This window comes from Cenococcum geophilum (assembly GCF_001692895.1).
Source record: "Cenococcum geophilum 1.58 unplaced genomic scaffold K441scaffold_2, whole genome shotgun sequence".
In the NCBI taxonomy this organism is placed as follows: domain Eukaryota; kingdom Fungi; phylum Ascomycota; class Dothideomycetes; order Gloniales; family Gloniaceae; genus Cenococcum; species Cenococcum geophilum.
The window spans coordinates 1217270-1235626 of NW_027137560.1; the positions used below are offsets into that span (position 1 = coordinate 1217270).

At 49.5% G+C, this 18357-nt stretch overlaps 4 protein-coding genes across 4 annotated transcripts; 3 read left to right on the forward strand and 1 right to left on the reverse strand.

The window, feature by feature from the left end:
* Positions 1 to 102: 102 nt before the first annotated feature.
* On the forward strand, positions 103 to 2322 carry K441DRAFT_533758 (TFP11-domain-containing protein; the record flags this gene model as incomplete). The annotated part of the gene is made up of 1 exon (XM_067642304.1): positions 103 to 2322. The coding sequence occupies one exon, from the start codon at positions 103 to 105 to the stop codon at positions 2320 to 2322; it is 2220 nt and encodes a 739-aa protein (XP_067509702.1).
* A 4019-nt stretch (positions 2323 to 6341) lies between these two features.
* Positions 6342 to 9375, forward strand: K441DRAFT_95906 (uncharacterized protein). The gene is made up of 6 exons (XM_067654562.1): positions 6342 to 6419; positions 6468 to 6555; positions 6621 to 6703; positions 6757 to 6781; positions 6833 to 7435; positions 7491 to 9375. The coding sequence occupies exons 1-6, from the start codon at positions 6347 to 6349 to the stop codon at positions 9025 to 9027; spliced, it is 2409 nt and encodes an 802-aa protein (XP_067509703.1). The 5' UTR covers positions 6342 to 6346; the 3' UTR covers positions 9028 to 9375.
* A 3233-nt stretch (positions 9376 to 12608) lies between these two features.
* Positions 12609 to 14224, forward strand: K441DRAFT_692102 (uncharacterized protein; the record flags this gene model as incomplete). The annotated part of the gene is made up of 1 exon (XM_067652536.1): positions 12609 to 14224. One exon carries the CDS (start codon positions 12609 to 12611, stop codon positions 14043 to 14045), a length of 1437 nt encoding a protein of 478 aa, XP_067509704.1. The 3' UTR covers positions 14046 to 14224.
* A 2092-nt stretch (positions 14225 to 16316) lies between these two features.
* On the reverse strand, positions 16317 to 18260 carry K441DRAFT_718785 (uncharacterized protein; the record flags this gene model as incomplete). Its single annotated transcript, XM_067654013.1, has 2 exons — positions 16317 to 17885; positions 17922 to 18260. Coding segments are annotated over 2 exons (1908 nt in total), but the record flags the coding sequence as incomplete, so codon positions are not given.
* Positions 18261 to 18357: the final 97 nt, after the last annotated feature.

Consider the following 18357-nt stretch of genomic DNA (forward strand, 5'->3'; position numbering starts at 1 on the left):
CAACTGACACAGAAACTAGGCTGCATCCCCGAGACATCAATATTGATAGAAATCTCCGCAACATCACTTCCCGAACCGTTCTCTCTTCTTATCGCGTTCACAATGGAGCGCCCTTCCTTCAAGCGCAAAGGCGACTTCGGCGATGGCCCTAGTCGCAAAAGCGCAAAAAATGGCGGCGATGAATCCCCCAGTGCCCCCAAACCGAAAATGTCGTTTGCGGCAAAGATGATGGCTAAGATGGGATACCAGGAGGGACAAGGGCTAGGCAAATCGGGCGAGGGTATCTTGAACCCAATAGATGTAAAACTGCGGCCCAAAGGAGCGGGTGTGGGTGCAGTCAAGGAGAAGACTGAGCAGGCCAAGGCAGAGGCTAAAAGGGCTGCCGAAAGGCGAGGAGAAGAGTATGAAGACTCGTCCGAGGAAGAGCGCAAGGCAAGGCGGAGAAGAAAAGAGATCACACGGTCAGGAACAGGAAGCGGCGCAAGCACACCTGGGGGGTTTACTCGCCAAAAGGTGAAATACAGGACTGCTGCGGACATCGAAGCAGCTGCAGACGGGTTACACGTTCCTAACGTCCTCAAATCTATAATTGATGCTACCGGGAAGGAAACAAAGCTGCTCACATCCACTGCTGGGCTGTTGACCCCTTTGGGTGGTGCGTCGTCTACAGAAACGGAGGCAGAGAGGATAGCTAAGAGGGCAAGGTTGGAGCTGGAAGCGTTTGCTGAGGCCTGGAACGACCTCACTGAGAAGAAGAAGTTTTTGGACCTGGAAGAAGATCAGCTACAGCAAGAGATTGATGAACAGGAAGAGGAGGTTCGAAAAATCCAAGGGGTGACCGATGCTATCACGGCTCTAAATCGCTTCGATCTCAACAAACCAAGCACTGCTGACGAGGCCGCTACTCGATGGGAAGAGGTCGTCACAGAGCTCGAAACACTACAAGTCGAATATCGGAATGAGATTCAGCAATTTGGCCTGTCAGAAGCAGCTGTCGCCGCAATTCACCCCCTGTTCAAACAGGAGATGTTAGACTGGGAGCCTCTGGAGAAGCCAATGCACTTGGTGCCTTATATCCATCGCCTAAGAACCGTTTTAAGGATCAGCAAAGATATTATTGCATTACTCAATGGTGGTGATGCTTTCGACGGTATCCGGCGACACAAATCCACGACCCCTTACGAGACTATGATATACACGCTCTGGCTCCCAAAAGTCCGTACAGCAATAACCAATGAATGGGATGCTCATTTCCCCACTGCGCTCATAGCTCTCGTTGAAGCTTGGAAGGACATTCTTCCATCCTTTATCTACCACAATGTCATCAATCAACTCATCGTCCAAAAACTGTCTGCAGCTGTTCAAAGTTGGAACCCCCGTACAGCACTCAAAAAGAAACACTCCATTCCTCTCCCCCATATCTGGCTTTTCCCCTGGCTCCAATACCTCTCGGATCACCACATTGACCCTAAGAGCTCCTCCGGCCTTCTCGCTGATATAAAACGAAAATTCCGCCTTGCTCTTGATACCTGGGATCTTTCTCGTGGTGTCATGCCCGGCCTAGAGAATTGGCGTGAGGTTCTCCGTGGCGAGCTTGATAGCGCTCTAATTCGACACCTTCTCCCACGTCTTGCCCTCCTCCTCTCATCTGATTTTGAAGTTGACCCCTCGGATCAGGATCTTAAACCGCTCCAGCAGGTATTGGCATGGAATTCATTCTTCAAACCCAGCGTTATGGCGCAGCTACTCCTCGCCGAATTCTTCCCTAAATGGCTCAATGTGTTGCATCTCTGGCTCACGTCGGAGCCAAACTATGAAGAAGTTGGGCAGTGGTTCACCTGGTGGAAGGGCCGCTTCCCTAACGAAATCAACACTGTCCGAGCAGTATCTGAAATGTGGGATAAAGGCCTAGAGATGATGAATTTGGCGCTTGATCTAGGGGATCGTGCAAAGACTGAACTACCATTGCCAACAGCTGGGCCAGCGCGACCAGTTTTGGCGCCGCCTGGAACACCAAAGAAGGCGGGCAGTGCTATGACGGAGCCCCGTTCGGCGCGAAAGGAAGTTGTTGAAGAGACGACGTTCAAGGATGTAGTGGAAGCGTGGTGTGGAGAGGAGAACCTGCTGCTAATTCCTTTGAGGGAGGCGCACGAAGTCACTGGACTTCCACTATTCAGGATCACGGCGAGCGCGACAGGAAGGGGTGGAGTTATAGTTTACTTAAAGGGAGACATAGTCTGGGCGCAAAACAAGAAGGACAGGAGTGTTTGGGAGCCGGTTGGGCTGGAAGAGGGGCTCGTGCTGAAGGCGGAAGGGAAGTGATGGATACCCATTGAACCCACGAGAAAGCAGGAGTTTGGGGCCTTTGGATATTTCTGCTACCTCTTGATAGGATCTTCAAATGGTAAGGTACCCACTGGCGCACCTGCCCCTACCTTAGAACAGATTGTCTACTGGCGAATTGCTAATTCAAGACTTGTAAAAAAAAAATCTAGCTAGTGTTGTACGCCGGAAAGGAAATAAAAGATCATTATCTCAAGAGCGAGCCTTCCTTATTATCCTGACGATCTCTTCAATGAATCACACTCAGGACACCCGAGGCTTTGTTCAGAGCCATGAAGCAGCCTTTACTGCACTCAGGCAATACAATGGTATCACGTACTCCCTATGAAGTTGAATTGACGAACCGTAAAACCTGAGGTTTAAGAATCCCTTCTCTAGTTCTAGTACATTGAGCCTGAGTGGTCTGGAGCCACGATATGTTCATGTTGTTGCAAATCTCATCTAAAACCTTATTCAAATTAGTATTATCGTCACTTAGTGCTTGGATTCCGTGTCCACAGGGATGCACATAACTACCACGCTTGGACCAAGTTATAAATTTTAACACCATTTATGACCATAAAAAGCTACCATTTATAGTATATCACCTTTGCCAATAGTGTTAGTTTAAAGAAAACTCATACACCCGGGTATATAATCGCGTACCCGGAGGCTGGGCGTCTCGGAATTGATGTCTTTATTTAATCGTAATCACCAATTTTGGGCGATTATATTGATTATGTGCATTCCTGCACGGTATCCACATCGAGTCTATTCTCATGTTCTGGCTATCTGGCTGCAATTTATTGATGGAAAATTAACGTTACTTTCAAAGGTATTTTGCTATCAGATTGAATGACACAATCATCCCACCGCTAACAAATTCGTATGTGATATATACAGGAATGTGGGTCAAATAGACAGCTCTTTTCCCAATTTGCATGTGTTGTACAGCAATCGACCATTGTCCTACGATTCGACTATTCATGTTGATTTAAACTGCGGAAGCTAGGAGAGTCCGTTCGGGACGTGCCTGAATCCGTTCTATTCAAGGGCCAGGACATCAAGGGAACATCTGCCCAACGTTACAAACAACAAATAAACATAGTTCTGTTCAGCACGGACTATTCATCAGCAATACATTGATTATATCTAAGCTAACTCAATTTCAACAACACAAAACTTCAGATTGCTTGGCTGTAACATTTGTCTAGCCTAATTTCGTGTTTGGGGGATCAAGAACCATGCTCAACACGGCGCTTTCGAACCCGAACCATAACTCAGCTCGTGCAAACAATAAGTACAATAGTAAAAGGGTCTCCCCCCATATGGTCAACATTATATTTACACGGCGTCACGCTAGGTTTCTCACTTATCTATCTTTGCTTCAACGGCAGAACCAGCATGTCAAAATACCTTTTAAATTCCGGAGGAGTAGTCCAAAGCCCATTTCCTAAACAAACAGAGCAGCATGCTCCTGGACCTTACCAGCTTGCAGAGGCATTGGTTGGACGTAACGTAACGCCCAGCCTGTACCAAAGCAAGGCCGACAGGAAGGTCTCTAAGTCGTTCTACAATCACCTTCGTTATACCCGGTTAATACGAATACAAAGCGATAGGGCAGCAAAGTATAGATATACTGGCTTGCAGCCATTTGATTCTGAATGACTATCATTGACCTTGTGCTGACTATTGCTATGGCTATTATTGTCGCCATCGCAGTACGTACAAAGAATCAAAATAGCTCGATGCTCTCCTTGAGCATTAGCAGCCTCCCAGAAACAGGAAACCCAGCGACGCAGACCCATGCTTCTGTGAGTGTTGCTGCACAATCACCTGCTATTGCCACCACCAATATCCTCTCCGTCCCTATAAACCGGCATATCGACGCAAGACTGCCACAGCTCTACCAATACAACCCATATGACATCTACGAGTTCCTCCTTCCGTAAATTTTGTAGCGACGAATATAGCATATCAGGCGCGAACACCTTGGTGATCATGGCATACTCGTTGAATGCGTGTACCGACGCGTATGGAAGCTACAACGCACAGAATGGAATGGCTCTTGTATGGATGTGACGTACAACGCCGACCTCATATCCTCGCTGCCATCGAATTTTAGAAACTGCTGGTCAAAACCATAAACTGGGGATAGACGGCGGAGTTTCGATACCGCTGCGTCGGCGTTTTCGGTACAGGGTACGTGAGCATGAGAGAGCTCATCGACGAACAGAGCTTTCATGTAGTACGTGGCTCCAGTGCGGTTAGAAGTTTTGGTCGCAGTTCTAAGGCGCGCTCAGAAAACGTGGAGCGGCTTTGTGCATCCTGAAGTGTTTCCACGCCTGGAATGCTGATGCAATAACCCCCACATCCTGGTTTGCTAAGATCAGATTGTCGAGATCTGTAACTAGCTGGTAAATCTCAAGTCACCATGCTATAAATACCGTGCACCAGCGGTATACTATTGCTCTCTTATGCCTCTGCTAATTTCTGCGGTTTCCTTTTAAACTAGAATGCGAAATTGCCGTGGATTCAGCAAACTTTCACGTACTCATGACTAGAATCGTGCTTTTTAGTCTTTAACAGCAATCTAAGAAACATGCTAGTTGAGCATTTATGAACGCCACAAATTTATGGTTCATTGAATGTTTATTATCTTTACTAATTTCTCGTCATGCCGACATGTTACTCTCCGACTCAATACAGATCCTTGAAGTATCTTGTGCCCGCTTGTAAGGCATCGAAAAAGCAGATAGGGCCAGGAAACTGACCGCACAGGCCATTGAATTTTGTACACCTCAACGGCCCGGGGGTGCATGGTTCGGTGGTGTTTTGTGGCGTTTTGTGGCTTCCAGAGCAAGTTGAGTTTGGAGGGATTGGCGAATCACTCTAGAGACACTGCTTCTACGATGTAGCCAACACTACTTCCACAGATTTCCTCTCACCTCTCTATAGTACTACTCCCTCCATCTTCATATTTGCCATTTAACTCTCTATGGCGAGTATCTCAACATGGTTTATATTCGGGTTTGGCAGAAATAAGAGTATCGCATGAGAATCGCAGAAATGCGGGCATCGTCGACCCCGAGTTGGTCCGTGCTCATTCGACACCGAATCAACTTCCACCACAACACATCGTCCTCATCACGAACTGTATTACCCGGAGGTGATATGCATCGCCTCCTCAAACGGGCCACGTTGTAACAATCAACGACCGTGCATCCATTATCTCAGCATTTCGAGCTATGATGAACTGCTTCTGCCCACCTATCATGAACAGTACCTCCAACCTGGTAAACTTGAAAGGCTGAAGTCTTGTCCTTTTCGCTGGAGACAACGCACCTGTATGCTGAGCGTAAGAGCAAGCTAGGCCATGCCATGCTACATCTCGCGGATGCCGGCAAAAGGCATATGTAATGTATATTCCCGTCGGGGTCCTACTTTACGGGCCAAGCGCAAGGCCTCAGCCTTCGCAGATTTTTAATTGTTTTGTCGACAATGGGTTCCATCTCAACAATAGGCTTGGCCTCCGGCATCGTTGAGTTGATCAATGCTACCGTCAAGGTCATATCCTACCTACATGGCGTTAAGGATGCCCCGAAAGAACGAGCAAAACTAACGTTGGAGGCTACTAACTTCCTTACTCTCCTCTCCCGGCTGCGGTTTATGGTTGAAGAAGCGGAGTCACTGGACGATGTTTGGTATACTAATATGCGCTCTTTGGTTGAGAAGCCAAATAGTGCTTTTAATCTTTTGAAAGCCTCCCTTGATGACTTGGCGCAGAGGTTGGATCCATCATTAAATTTAATGGGACTACGGTGGCAAATTATTAAATATGAGGCTGCGGAAGTTTTACAAAGTATTCAGCGATTGCAAAATTTTGTTGAGGTAGCACTTTCTAGTGATTCAGGGTAGGTTAAACGCTTTAACTCGTTCGTGTATCCTACCGTTGATGTTTTCCGGTGCTTGCTAACATATTGTCTCCAGAAAGCTTAGTGACGCTATCACCGAGCATACGAAGATGGTGCAAGAAATACAAGAAACGCTATCACAGGTTGAACAAGCAAGGCAGGAGAGACGGGGGAATGAGCCTGGTGCGCAACTGTACTCTAACTCCAGAACGTTACTAATTAGAGCGGTAGACTCCGATCTAATTGCAACGAAGGAGTTCTTGTCTCCGTTGGATTTTCTGCAAAAGCAAAGATATATGTCGAAATTACGGCAAGCAGGGTAAGACGGATAATTTTTACTTCAACTTGAAGAGCTCTAGGGACACTTTAACTAACTGTACAAAGAACATGTCAGTGGTTCTTAGAAGCTGAAGAATTTCAGGCATGGATCAACAGCTCCGGAGGGAGATTGTGGTGTCCAGGAATGCGTAAGTGGTACCCCTCCTATCAACCATACACTTTCTTACATTCTATGAGTTAGCTGGCACTGGTAAGTCCGTTATGGTGTAAGTACCCTCTTTCACTCAGATCAGATCCGGTATTGATCAGTTCTCAAGATCCGCCGCTTTCGAGACGCTCCTCAATCGATTCCCGACCAAAGAAGCTGCTGTGGTATGCGTCTATTGCAGCTACGAAGAATGTGACAACCAATCAGCTACTGAACTCATCGCCGGCATTTGGCGTCAACTAGTAACGCAACGAGGGGATGCCCTTAATGACGCCCGAGAATGGTACCAGACTCACGTCAAGAACGGTACTCGACCTGACCAAGCAGAAATAACGCGGATCCTTGATTCAGAACTCCTGTTTCATCCCAAAATTTTCCTTTTAGTGGACGCCTTGGACGAGTGTCCTGAAGACACCCGGATCCAATTCCTAAAGGTCCTATGTGGGCTTCCTACTCAGGTCAATATCCTCGTAACTTCTAGATTTAACGAAAGCATAGAGGACCAATTTCTCGAGAAGGGAGAGTTCAGTAAACCCTCTGACGAACAAACTACAGAAAAGAACTCTTTGATTATTAACGCCAATTCTGATGACATTGAACTCTATGTAAAAGGTCGCATCTTGCAGGAACGGCGATTGGTACGCAACATCAACGCTTACCCCTCTCTCATGACTGACATCATAGCGGCCGTACTAGAGAAGGCCAGCGGAATGTAACTATCTATTTGATCTAACAAAATAAGTTCGTACTCGCTAACTACTCGGCAGTTTTTTACTTGCGCGTCTCCATTTGGATTCCTTGGCTCTTAGTTCCTGCCCTGGCTCTGTCCGGCATAGACTGCCAACTTTGCCAGACACTCTGGACAGAGCCTACGCAGACACTATGAGGCGGATTCAAGACCAGGCCCCTGAGGATTTCTCTCTCGCGAATGTTGTTCTCTCATGGCTGTCAACTGTTGTCAGGCCGTTGACAAAATGGGAATTGATACATGCCATATCCACAAGGTCTGGGCAAGAGGACATCAGCAGGTCTAGACTTCCCATCGAAGAACTGCTGACCTCTGTTTGTGCAGGCCTAGTGATGATAGAGGAAGAAACCTTTATCATACGCCTCGTTCATGCCACCGCGCAGGAATACTTTCGCCGGACGAGGAGGCGTTTTTTTCCGAAGAGCAGCAAAAACGTTGCGCGAACATGCATCACCTATCTGTCCTTTGATGTTTTCGACAAAGGCCCATGTTCATCAAGGCTAGAGCTGCAAACTCGGCTGCACAATTACCCATTCTACTCTTACGCTGCATCCCATTGGGCAGCTCACATGTGGGGTCATCGAGAAAAGAGCTTCGAGGTACCCATCCGCGATTTCTTGCTTGCTAAAAGAAAAGTCGCGAGTGCGATCCAGTGTCGCAATTCCGCATCGGATTTGGCCACATTTGACATGTACCCAAGAAACGTTTCGCCCCTGTCTTACGCCGCAAGCTTGGGTCTTACTTACACTGTTGAGCTCCTTACCAGCACTTGCGACATAGAAGGAAAGGATTCTCTGGGAGCCACTGCGCTGATGAGGGCAGTACAGTCAGGATTCGGTTCTACGGTGTTTGCGCTGCTTCAAGCAGGCGCTGAAGTCAACACAGCCGGTCCGCACGGCATCACACCTCTGATAGTCGCAGCATCGAAAGGCGACCTCGACGTCGTGCAAGCGCTGTTGGAGAAGGGCGCAGACCCAAATGCGAGAAGCCATGGATGGGTGACATACGGGACAGCTTTTGAAGTGGCTGCGCGCTCTGGCCACGTCGCTGTCGTGCAGGTGTTACAGGAGGTGACGAACAGTCCGGTGCAATCTCCAAGAGTCAGGAGCGCCCACGGCAAACGAAGCAGGCCGAGCACTTCGCGACGCGTGAGCACCAAGAGCAAGTCTTCCGCGGTGCCTACCATTACGGAGAAATCGATCCTCACAGACAAGCCGATTTTCACGGATCAGCCGGCCTTCACGGAAGAGCCGGCCTTCACGGAGGAGCCGATGTTCACGGAAGAGCCGGAAGAGATGGAGCAGCCGCAAGAACGCAAAAAGTGGTGGAACCCTTCCCAGTGGAAGGGATTGCCCATAGGAAATTCTTTCGATAGCTTCAGGAAGCGGGCTTCGTCCATTCGAAGTATTCTTACAATTCTTGATCCACCGGAGACTCATTTGATTAGAAGAGCCAGTGGTAGCTCAAGCCGGCATCGTCATATTTTCCTGAGCCGCAAGCAGCTTGCGATACGAGAGCTTGAATGGGCAAGAGAAATGGAGTCACATGTGGCGTAAGCGTAGCGGAGAAGATGGCAGGACCATTGGAATCGCTGGAGACGGGTGGGAGAGGGGAACGAAATTGGAAGGGGAGGTTAGCATTGGGTGGAGAGCATTTACGCAAGCATTGGAAGGCGCAATTCTGGAACCAGGTGGACGTACAGCATTCGCTCATCACTTTCTGGCTCGTCCTGCATCACCACTTCACTTTCTCTCGGCATATATACTTTTCTTGATCATTTCTAGCGATGCATTCCCAGCGTTTAGCGGCGTTATCCTTCGTGGGTTCTCATTTTTTATCTAAATCAACGATTTGACGATTCAACGATGGGTACGAACCGGCGGTAAGAGAGTTTTGGGTGCTAGGGATTCTGTACAACAGAATGCGCAATGGCTTAGGAGTGATCAGGTAGCATTAAGGGCGTGGGGTGTTTTTCCGTTCACGGGCCGCTTCTGTAAAGTCAACGCGTAGGGCCTTGAACCCGAAATCTCCAGGCTCTATATATCCATTTTATTTTTCCTCATTGAAAAGCTCTCAAAAAGCCACCTCCGTACTTTGAAGCATTTACGACAAGCGATAACTGCCTGGCTGTCGGTATACTCTGGCCATCTTATCCCGGCTGCTATCAATCCTCTCTCAATCTCTCCCTTGGCCATACCTCAACAGCCTGCCTTTATCTTCCTGCATTTCTTCCCGCATCGCGCCGAATACTCATGCGCCGCCCGCACTATCACCTTGACCGATCCCGCCTCAAACACGGATGGACCGCCTCAGAGCCCGTCAGAAGCCTCCACTCGAATCTCTCCTATCTCCTCTTCGCTGTGAGTTTGACTGTGGAGGGGGAAATAGGGGAACTGAGGGGAATGGAGGAAGAGGGAATGGAGGAAGAGGGAATGGAGGAAGAGGGAATGGAGGAAGAGGGAATGGAGGAAGAGGGAACGGAAGAAGAGGGAATGATCAGGACAGGATGGCAGGCGATGAGAGGGCTGTGGGAGAAGACGAAAGAGTTATAAGAGAAGGCCAAAGGGTGATGGAACAGTGAGAGAATATGGGTGGATGGGTAGGAGTTATATTAGTTAATGGGAGAACGAAACATGATGAGGTGAGAATGGGAGGTTAGCAATGGGAGTACCGAAGGATGCACTAATTCAAGCTTGTCAACGGCGTATTTTCTAGTAATACTTGCCGCTGATATCTAATTGGACCAGGGTAGCTAGATTCTAGTTGAGCAGCGGTACCAGAAAGGGGATAAACGTCGCCGGTAGACTAAGGTACCATAAAATGTCAAAGCGACACAAAATTAGACCTCCCAACAGCTGAAGCGTAGCCTCCCTCTCATGGCTTTCTCACGAACACCTCACAAGCACTTTGCAATATTTTGTTTCCAGAACTAGCCCTCTGCGGCTCTTCTTACCTCAATCGGATTGCTAAACACGGCTCCCTTCATCCCAGCCAACGATGCCTTGAAATCAGATTCGGGCTCTACTCACGCACCCAATCACAGCCGGCTCGTGCACATCGCGCGCTCTATTCCTGCGCAATCTCTCCTCACCAGTGGTAAGGTTCCTCTACGCCACCACCTACCTCGCCATCCTTGCGACCTCTGTGCTCATCTGGTGCTTCGTAAAGCAGGCTCGGCGCCCACGGAGGAAGCAAGTGTGGATCACATCGCTGTTGCTGGTGTCGGATTTCATGTTGATGGGACTGCTGGTCCCGGAGCTGCTGTTCTTGCGGTATTGCCCGGTTGCGGAGCCGTGGTCCATCTTGACGGCTGGAGCCATTTTCCCAGGGATCGCAGTGATGCTTGCAATTGACCGGTGGCTGAGGGTGGTGAGAAAGGCGCGGAATCAAGAGGAAGGTGTGGAATTGAGATATGTCCCGGCGTCGAGAGCTGCGGGAGATGATGAATGATTGGGAAACGTTGCGAGGCCAGAGCCTATTTGGAGGGCCACAATGAAGGGCGGAGAACTACCTGTGTATGAAGAGGTGAGCAAGAGGCCATCGGCGTACAGGGCCCATCAGTAATTCCCTTGGAAAGGGGTGTTGAGAACGCCCATTTCAGCAAATTGCTAGCTGCTTCGGAAGCGGTTTTCTTTGAAGCGGTAGAAACCTACTCCCTTTGGTCAGCAGCACCATTACACACTGTCAATCAGACATGAAAAGATGGCGTGTGCCAAGATGAAGAAATAAGGTTGAGTGGTGGCTGAGAGAAGAGGGGAAGGGAAAGGCGCGGAGGACAACACGTCCTAAGCTGGGTCGAGATTCAGGAGAAAGGCATGAAGTCAACTCAGAGGGAGAGAATGTGAAAAGGAGACAATGCGTGATAGGCGTATCTCTGAGGCCACCCAACGCCGGCGTCTCTATAGTGTTTTCGGCTTATAGGCCCAGTCTCACCAATTCGTCTGGCGGATTGGGGGCTCTTTCGATTGCCTATCTAGTGAGCGTGACATTGTGATTATCAAGGAGTATCAGGAACCTGGCGAGGCTCTGGCGGACGCAATGCGAAGGTACGGTGATAATGGCAGCTAGGCGCTTGCGGATTCAATATCTTCCAGTGTGCAGTTTGGTTTTGCCATGGCTCCGCGGCGTCACCGGTTTCCCCTAGGTTTTTTGGGGGTTGTTGAGGCAACGTGTTTCCTTTTTCTTCAGCCAGACTATTGCGAATAAACACGCTGTTCTAAACGCGGAGACGATCGACTGCTCGGGCTGAGCTGCCAAACTGCACTGCCATGTGCCGCATGTGCTGCGTGTGCCGCACGGGGCGCTCAAAGGATCAAAAGCCCTATCAACAGACGGATCATGCATCTCTCATGCAGAGACGTCTTATCCTACAGATCCGTATGGTGGGCCTCGCGCAGTAGCTGAGTCGTGCGTGAAGTGTGTGTGAAGAAGAAAACCGCTTCTTTTTCGCTGTGACTTGTGATGGCAAAGGTGACGATGACGGTTCAAAAGGTGACGCGCGTGGCGATTGGCTTGAGTGGGCGCTTAATATTGCAGAGCAGGCAGGCCACCACTGGCCGGGCCTGTCAGGCGTGATGTGGGCTGGCCCGGTGGCATAAGTGAAGCCTCCCACGCCCCGATGGCTCCCTCGCCCGCGAATAAAGATGCACAGTTAGCCTCCGCTCTTTCCTTCCATCGAGCATCTGCTGCAATCCTCTGCATCCACCGCATCGACTGCATCAGGCTGATCTGCAGCTGCAGGGAATCACAAAGAACTCACCAAACATCCGGACCGTCCCCCGCGCCGTCCTGCTGCCGGTTCGTGCCCGGCCCTTGTCCGCATGCTCCGCATGCTCCACCTGCCCGCCCTATCGCGTAGTTCAGCTGGTCCCAGCGAGCGCTAAAGGCTGCAGGTTCCTGGCCCAAGCAACAGGGGGCACACCCCAATCAGCGGCCCCAGTCGCCGTCGTCGCCCGTCACTGGTCCAAAATCACCTAAAACGGCCCGCTTAGCTGGCCGGTTTGTAGACCGCTGTGTGGATATACATAGACAAGCCTCCCCTCCTGTCCCATATTTGCCGATTGCTGCCCTCCGCGTGCTCACCTCCTGCTTCACTGCACGTCGCACTTGTCGTTGCAGCGACCGGTCAGCGAAAATCATGGTCGGCAGTGTGAGCAGGTCTTCTATATTGCTCTTGCTTCCCCCCTTGCTTGCCACTTCGGTAAGCGCAAGTCTCATCTACAACGCCCCTGCCCCGTCACCCGAGGACGGTCCACCCCTCTCCGCCCACGCTTCAAGAAACAAAGCTCTCCTCCCCGCTCAGATCTGTGGCATTCTCGGGGCCTACATTCTCGCCGTACTGTTCTGGGGAGTTCTGCTCGTCACCGTCGGCAGGAAGATGAGACGAAAGACTGTAGAAACCCCCAGTACCCTGGAGCTCCAGACGGTCAAGGGCGACCCGAAGATTGGAATCACTCCTATATCACCAGCCTCATCCCGCTCCGCTGCCTCTTGGTTCAAGCGGCCCTTCAGGAAACCCTCTGCTCCGAACAGCCCATTACCTCAGAGTCCCACCAGTCCCGCGGTTCATAGCATTGCTTCCTTCGACCAGTCAATTGTAGATATGGACAAGGACAAGCGTCAGAAAGAGATGGAGCGATTATACGCCGCCGTCATGGACCACGATGCTAAGAAGGCTAGTATCACCTCTAGCAGCGAGGAGGACATAAGCCCCGTAAGCCCACTACAGCAGCACGCACAGCAAGCAGCCCTCCTTCCCGGCCCTAAGAAGCCTCCAATGCTCGACACGAAGAGTGCCGAAATGCCCAGACGGGGATCTCACACCAACCCAGCCAGTCCCACCAGTCCGAAAAGCCCCGTCCACGCCATCTACCCACCAAGCTACCACAACCCACCGCCGACGGCGCCTCTGCCCCGCAGCAACAACCCACCCGCGAGCCCGCGTAGCATTCTCACCAAGAAGAGCCGCACCTCCTCCATCGGCTCCGCAAGCAGCAAGACGCGCCTGGGTCTACGAAGCCTGCGCATCTCCGCGCCGCTGCAGAAATACCCCGGAGAGCCGTTCCACGACGAAGCGCGGACCCCGCTTTCTCCCCGCTTCTACAACCCTCCCGCCCCCCCCCCCCCNCCCCAAGACCTCACGCCGNCCTCGCCCGAAGGCGACTACAACTACGAAGTGCTAGACAAAGTGCAGCCGCTGCCGCGACCGGCGCCGCAGCGCAGCGGGTCCTCGTACAGCAACCCACCCGCGGTAGGCAGCGTGACCAAGAGCGCGGCATCCAGCACGAACACGCTGCCGCTGCGCGCGATAAACGACTCGGCCTCCTCGCTCTCGTCCACCAAGACCACCTATCTCGACCGCCGCCGCGACAACCTGTCGCTGCAGACCCCGCGCACCGGCGTGCCCCCCACCCCTTACAGCCCCTACATGCCCTTCACCCCCCTCACGCCCGTCACCCCGCATCTAGTGAACAAGCACGAGCGCAAGGCTATGAAGAAGGCTGGCGGGAAGAAGGCTGCGACGGCCGACGATGCGGTGCAGAGCCCCAAGGAGATTTTCGGAGATGGGTGGTAGAGTGCTCAGGCGGGCAGCGTTTTCGGGTGGACGAAAAAGGGAGGTTGGGGGGAGGTGGAGAGAATGGAAAAATTTCTCTGTATAATCTTTACACTGCCTTTTAGCGTCGGTATGGGCGTCTTCTGAATCTGTTTCACTTGGAAACTTTGCGGTTTGGTTCCGGGGGGGGGGGGGGAGGGAAGAGGATGGGCGAATCAGGTCGGCTATGGCTGCTGGCTGCGTCTCTGCAGTGGAGGCTTCCATCTTCTTTCTTATTTTCTTTTCCCCCTTTTACGGCTAATTATTTTTATATGCGGCATCTATTCTGCATATATTTTGTACAAGACGGCGAGACTATAACGCTCTACTACCCTATATCTTTTATCTATAGCTTTTTTTCTTAGATGAGAATTGGATTGAAATGGAACAATTGAAAGAGTACTCTAGAGCCCCATACTTGGCGAATGCCAGAATTGCAAGATTGTGAGACCGTAATATGACCATGCTTACTTTGTGCTCCCAGAGTGAACCCGGTTGCCACGTGCCACGAGGGGTTAATTATAGGAGGGCACATTCCTTGCTTAAGCAAAGGGCATGCATGATGCATCTGAGCAAGGGGCGAGGAGTTAGAGTATATTGTTAATCTTTGAGGCCGACAATTGAATTTATAGCTCTATTCTATTCCTTCCCCTCTCTGGTCTTTTGCCTAGTTTACCTTCTCTTCCCCGATTTTTTCTCAACTCTGCCTCTATCGCTTTGTGGAGGATTGATGGTCTTTGTGGTGGGGTGACAAGCTGGCTTAGCGTTAGGCGTGAGTTTGAGATAGACCCTCACCACAAAATCAGTATACCCGCCCCAAAACGACGACGCGAGCACGAGGATGAGACTCTTCGATACGGCGAAGGATATCACGGTCGCGATGTAGGCTTGGAGCCACGATAGCTGAACAAACGGAGTGCTTGAAGGAGCTGGATCCGCGAAGTCGTTAAATCGGGTGGCTTTACATCGCCAGAGGTGGTGGCTGAGGTCTTGAATATTAAGGAAGGACTTGGCGATACGGGCGACAGTAATATTGACAATATTCAAGTGTTAAATAAGGAAGACGAGCGTTTGAGAGCCTTCCTGAACACTAAGAGGCCATCACGAACTTTTGGGCAAGTAGGAAGATCTAGGTAAGCCCCGCAGAGCCTTTTACTGCACCCAGGTATGCAAATAATAGTTCTATTAGTTATATAAGTTATGATTACTATATAATCTAATTAATCATAATCAAAATTAATCTTTTGATTATGATTGCAGGTTTATAATCAATATAATCACCCGTGGTAAGAACAGGTAGGAATAGAATGTGGTGATAAAGCTTTAGTGTTAAGGAAGTTATTTGTTAATTTTCTTACTGTATAGTCGGCGCTAACTAAAAAGTGCCAAGCCTGCTGTTTTATATCCAAAAACGTCCGTGCGGGCTTTATTAAAAAAAGGTATTGATATAGACGCGCCTACGCGTCACCGCGTATATCATCTAAAGTTAATTTCCAACCATCTACCTGTATTTATACCTACTTACCTAATTAGGAAATCAGTGTATAATTAATTAGAATCAGATGCGGTGGCTATATAAGAATCAAAATCTGTAACCGACTACTAGTGCTCTGTTGAGCCTACCCTTGACTCACTCAACGACTCGCTCACCTTGACTCGTTCACCGATTCAAGCCACCGACTCGACCACTGACTCGGTCGATGACACGGTCAATTGCCCCTTTCTTATCTCATTATCTATACCTTCCTCATGTATATATATAGACCCTTTAGACCTCCATTTACAATCAAGTCGCTCATTCAATTCTCCTACACTGCAAAGCTTATAAAATCTATAGTCTGATTATGATTGCACTGATTATATGCATCCCTGACTACACCAAAAATCAGATCTTAACGTTAAATATAGGTAATCATTATAACTATACAATAAAATCACAATTGAGCGGCTGATTATGATTATATGATTATTGCTATGTCTGAATAGGTACGTTTAGTTACTATTGTGGGAGGGTACGACCTCTCTAAGATGGGAAAGTCACAGTGCTGTCTGTCTGTCGGTCAGTCGGTCGGTCGGTCGGTCGGTCGTAATCAGTCAGTAGAGCAGTTAGTAAGAAAGAAAGAAAAGAGTGTATTTCCGGTAACTGGTAGGGTCGTAATATATAAGGAGAAGGTAAGAAGGAAGGAAGCCAAAGGCTCTATAAATATAGGAAAATGCCAAGACACTAGGCGTCGTCCAATCTACACCACACTATTACCTTAATGAGATGTACCCTTGTTTTCCGTCATTCCGACTTAGTGCTTCTCCATCCATTACTCCATGGAGGTAACAATCACCAATAAGAGTGTGGTAAAATGATTCGCCTGGATCAAAGTCTATTTTCCGTACAATGAATGGAGTTCGGCCACCCGAAAACACATATACTTTGTCATCGACGAGCGTTGAAGGCGGTGCAATGCCCATGTATCCACTTTTAGTTAAGAAAAACCTCCGGTTTGCCGTTGCCGATCTGATTGCATGGTCTATATGAGCTGTATCAATTTCTTGTTTAGCACTTCCAACAGTGTCGAGGACCGAATCCGCTCCGGTATTGTCTGCAAAATCCGGCAAGCTTGGGCTGGAGGTATTCGGGACGCGTGACCAGAAACCATACAAGGAACTGTATTCTGGACCTGCTCTAGAATAGCAGTTCTTATTAACAGCATGATCTCCCCCAATTTCACCGTTGAAAACTGAATCTCCGCACAAGGTTCTCCAATATGCATCAATCAAAGTACCCCCAGCAACGTAAGGCCTTTCAGGATCACAGTCAAGCCCAGCAAGGGAATACCACTGTCGAAACGTTTTCTGTTGGTCGGGTTCTCCAGTATACAGCATAACATCCGAGACAGCATCTACAACATCAATCTTGGATGCGGCAGTCTCCAGCACATCGTCACCGAGATGTCTAATAGAAGGCATCTTTCCATTTGATGCATTATAGAGATCGGTGCGCTGAAGTCTCTGTGATTCAAGAGGGTCTGTTGAAGTGCGCCAATCTGGGACCCAGGATGGAAGGTGGCCTGACTTCTCCAATGTTCCTGACTTCTCCAATGTTTCTGACTTCTCCAATGTTTCTGACTTCTCCAATGTTCCACTCAATACCGAAAGACAGTTCGTGACTCCAATCAACTCTCTAACCACTTGTCGATACACTTGATCTAAAGTCAGTGTGTAGTTGGGAACTATCGGTCGACGACGACCCCAGGCATTTGCTAAGCCAAGCAGAGCGTAGACTTTGTCAACAGGATGCGTACTTTTACGCGAACGAAACCGCCATAGCAGCTGTAGAAGATTCGTTTGTGAGCCCTGGTTCCAATGGTGCCGCATTTGATCAAAATCAAGTACTGTCTGGCTGAAATGGGCTATAGTACCAACCTCAGGCCGCGGTAGCAAAGCTAGAAAATCTCGACAACTGTTTGATCTGTGGCGTTCATAATTCTCTGCAGCATTGGCAACCATACTCCACGGCGCCGTCAAGTGTCGATAGAATATGCTAGCTTGGGGTGCGAGAACAAGTTCTTGGATTACCCAGATGCGACTCCACCAAGGGCTCTGCATCATGGAGCTTATGGCCCCGAATACATTTTCTCGGCAAGGCTGGTCCCGAAGGAACGGTATTTCGTCCAAGTGTTTTCCTCCAGCAAGTAGTCGGATAAAACAAAATGCTCCCAGCGCGTAGTCTGGCTCCAGGGTGTGTGTCAGAGCAAACGGCACATGTCCCAGAGTTTTAAAGCTTCTTAGTGCGTTTTCCAGGGTAGAGTCGTCTCTCGTATCATTATGCTACACTGTATTGTCGTCAATGAGCTTTCCCTGGACCTCTCCCAGCATAACCAAGACAGCTTGACTATCCAGAAAGATGTCTCGTAATAGCGTAACCTGGAGGCTTCGTTCCTCTATATTTATTTGATCAATGCAAATTGCATCGAGCCACAAAGACCTGGCGTTCTCACGGTGTCGAAGCCTCCGAAGCACTGCTTCCATATTTGATGTCACTAAGAAGTTCTCCCCATCCAGTCTGATTTGACCTTTTAATGAATAGTTGCCCCATACATACGATACAGCCTCATATTCAGGCTTTTCATCCAGCGATGCGGTATGAAGTTCGCAGCATATTTGGTCTAACCAACTGCCTGGAAGAAGCTTAAGGATTCTGAACTCCCGGAGATGGCCGCGTAATGGCTGATATGAAGCTGGCCGTTTAGCGATATCCCACCCTATTTTAGGCTCGAACCTCTCCAGTGCAATTCGGGGA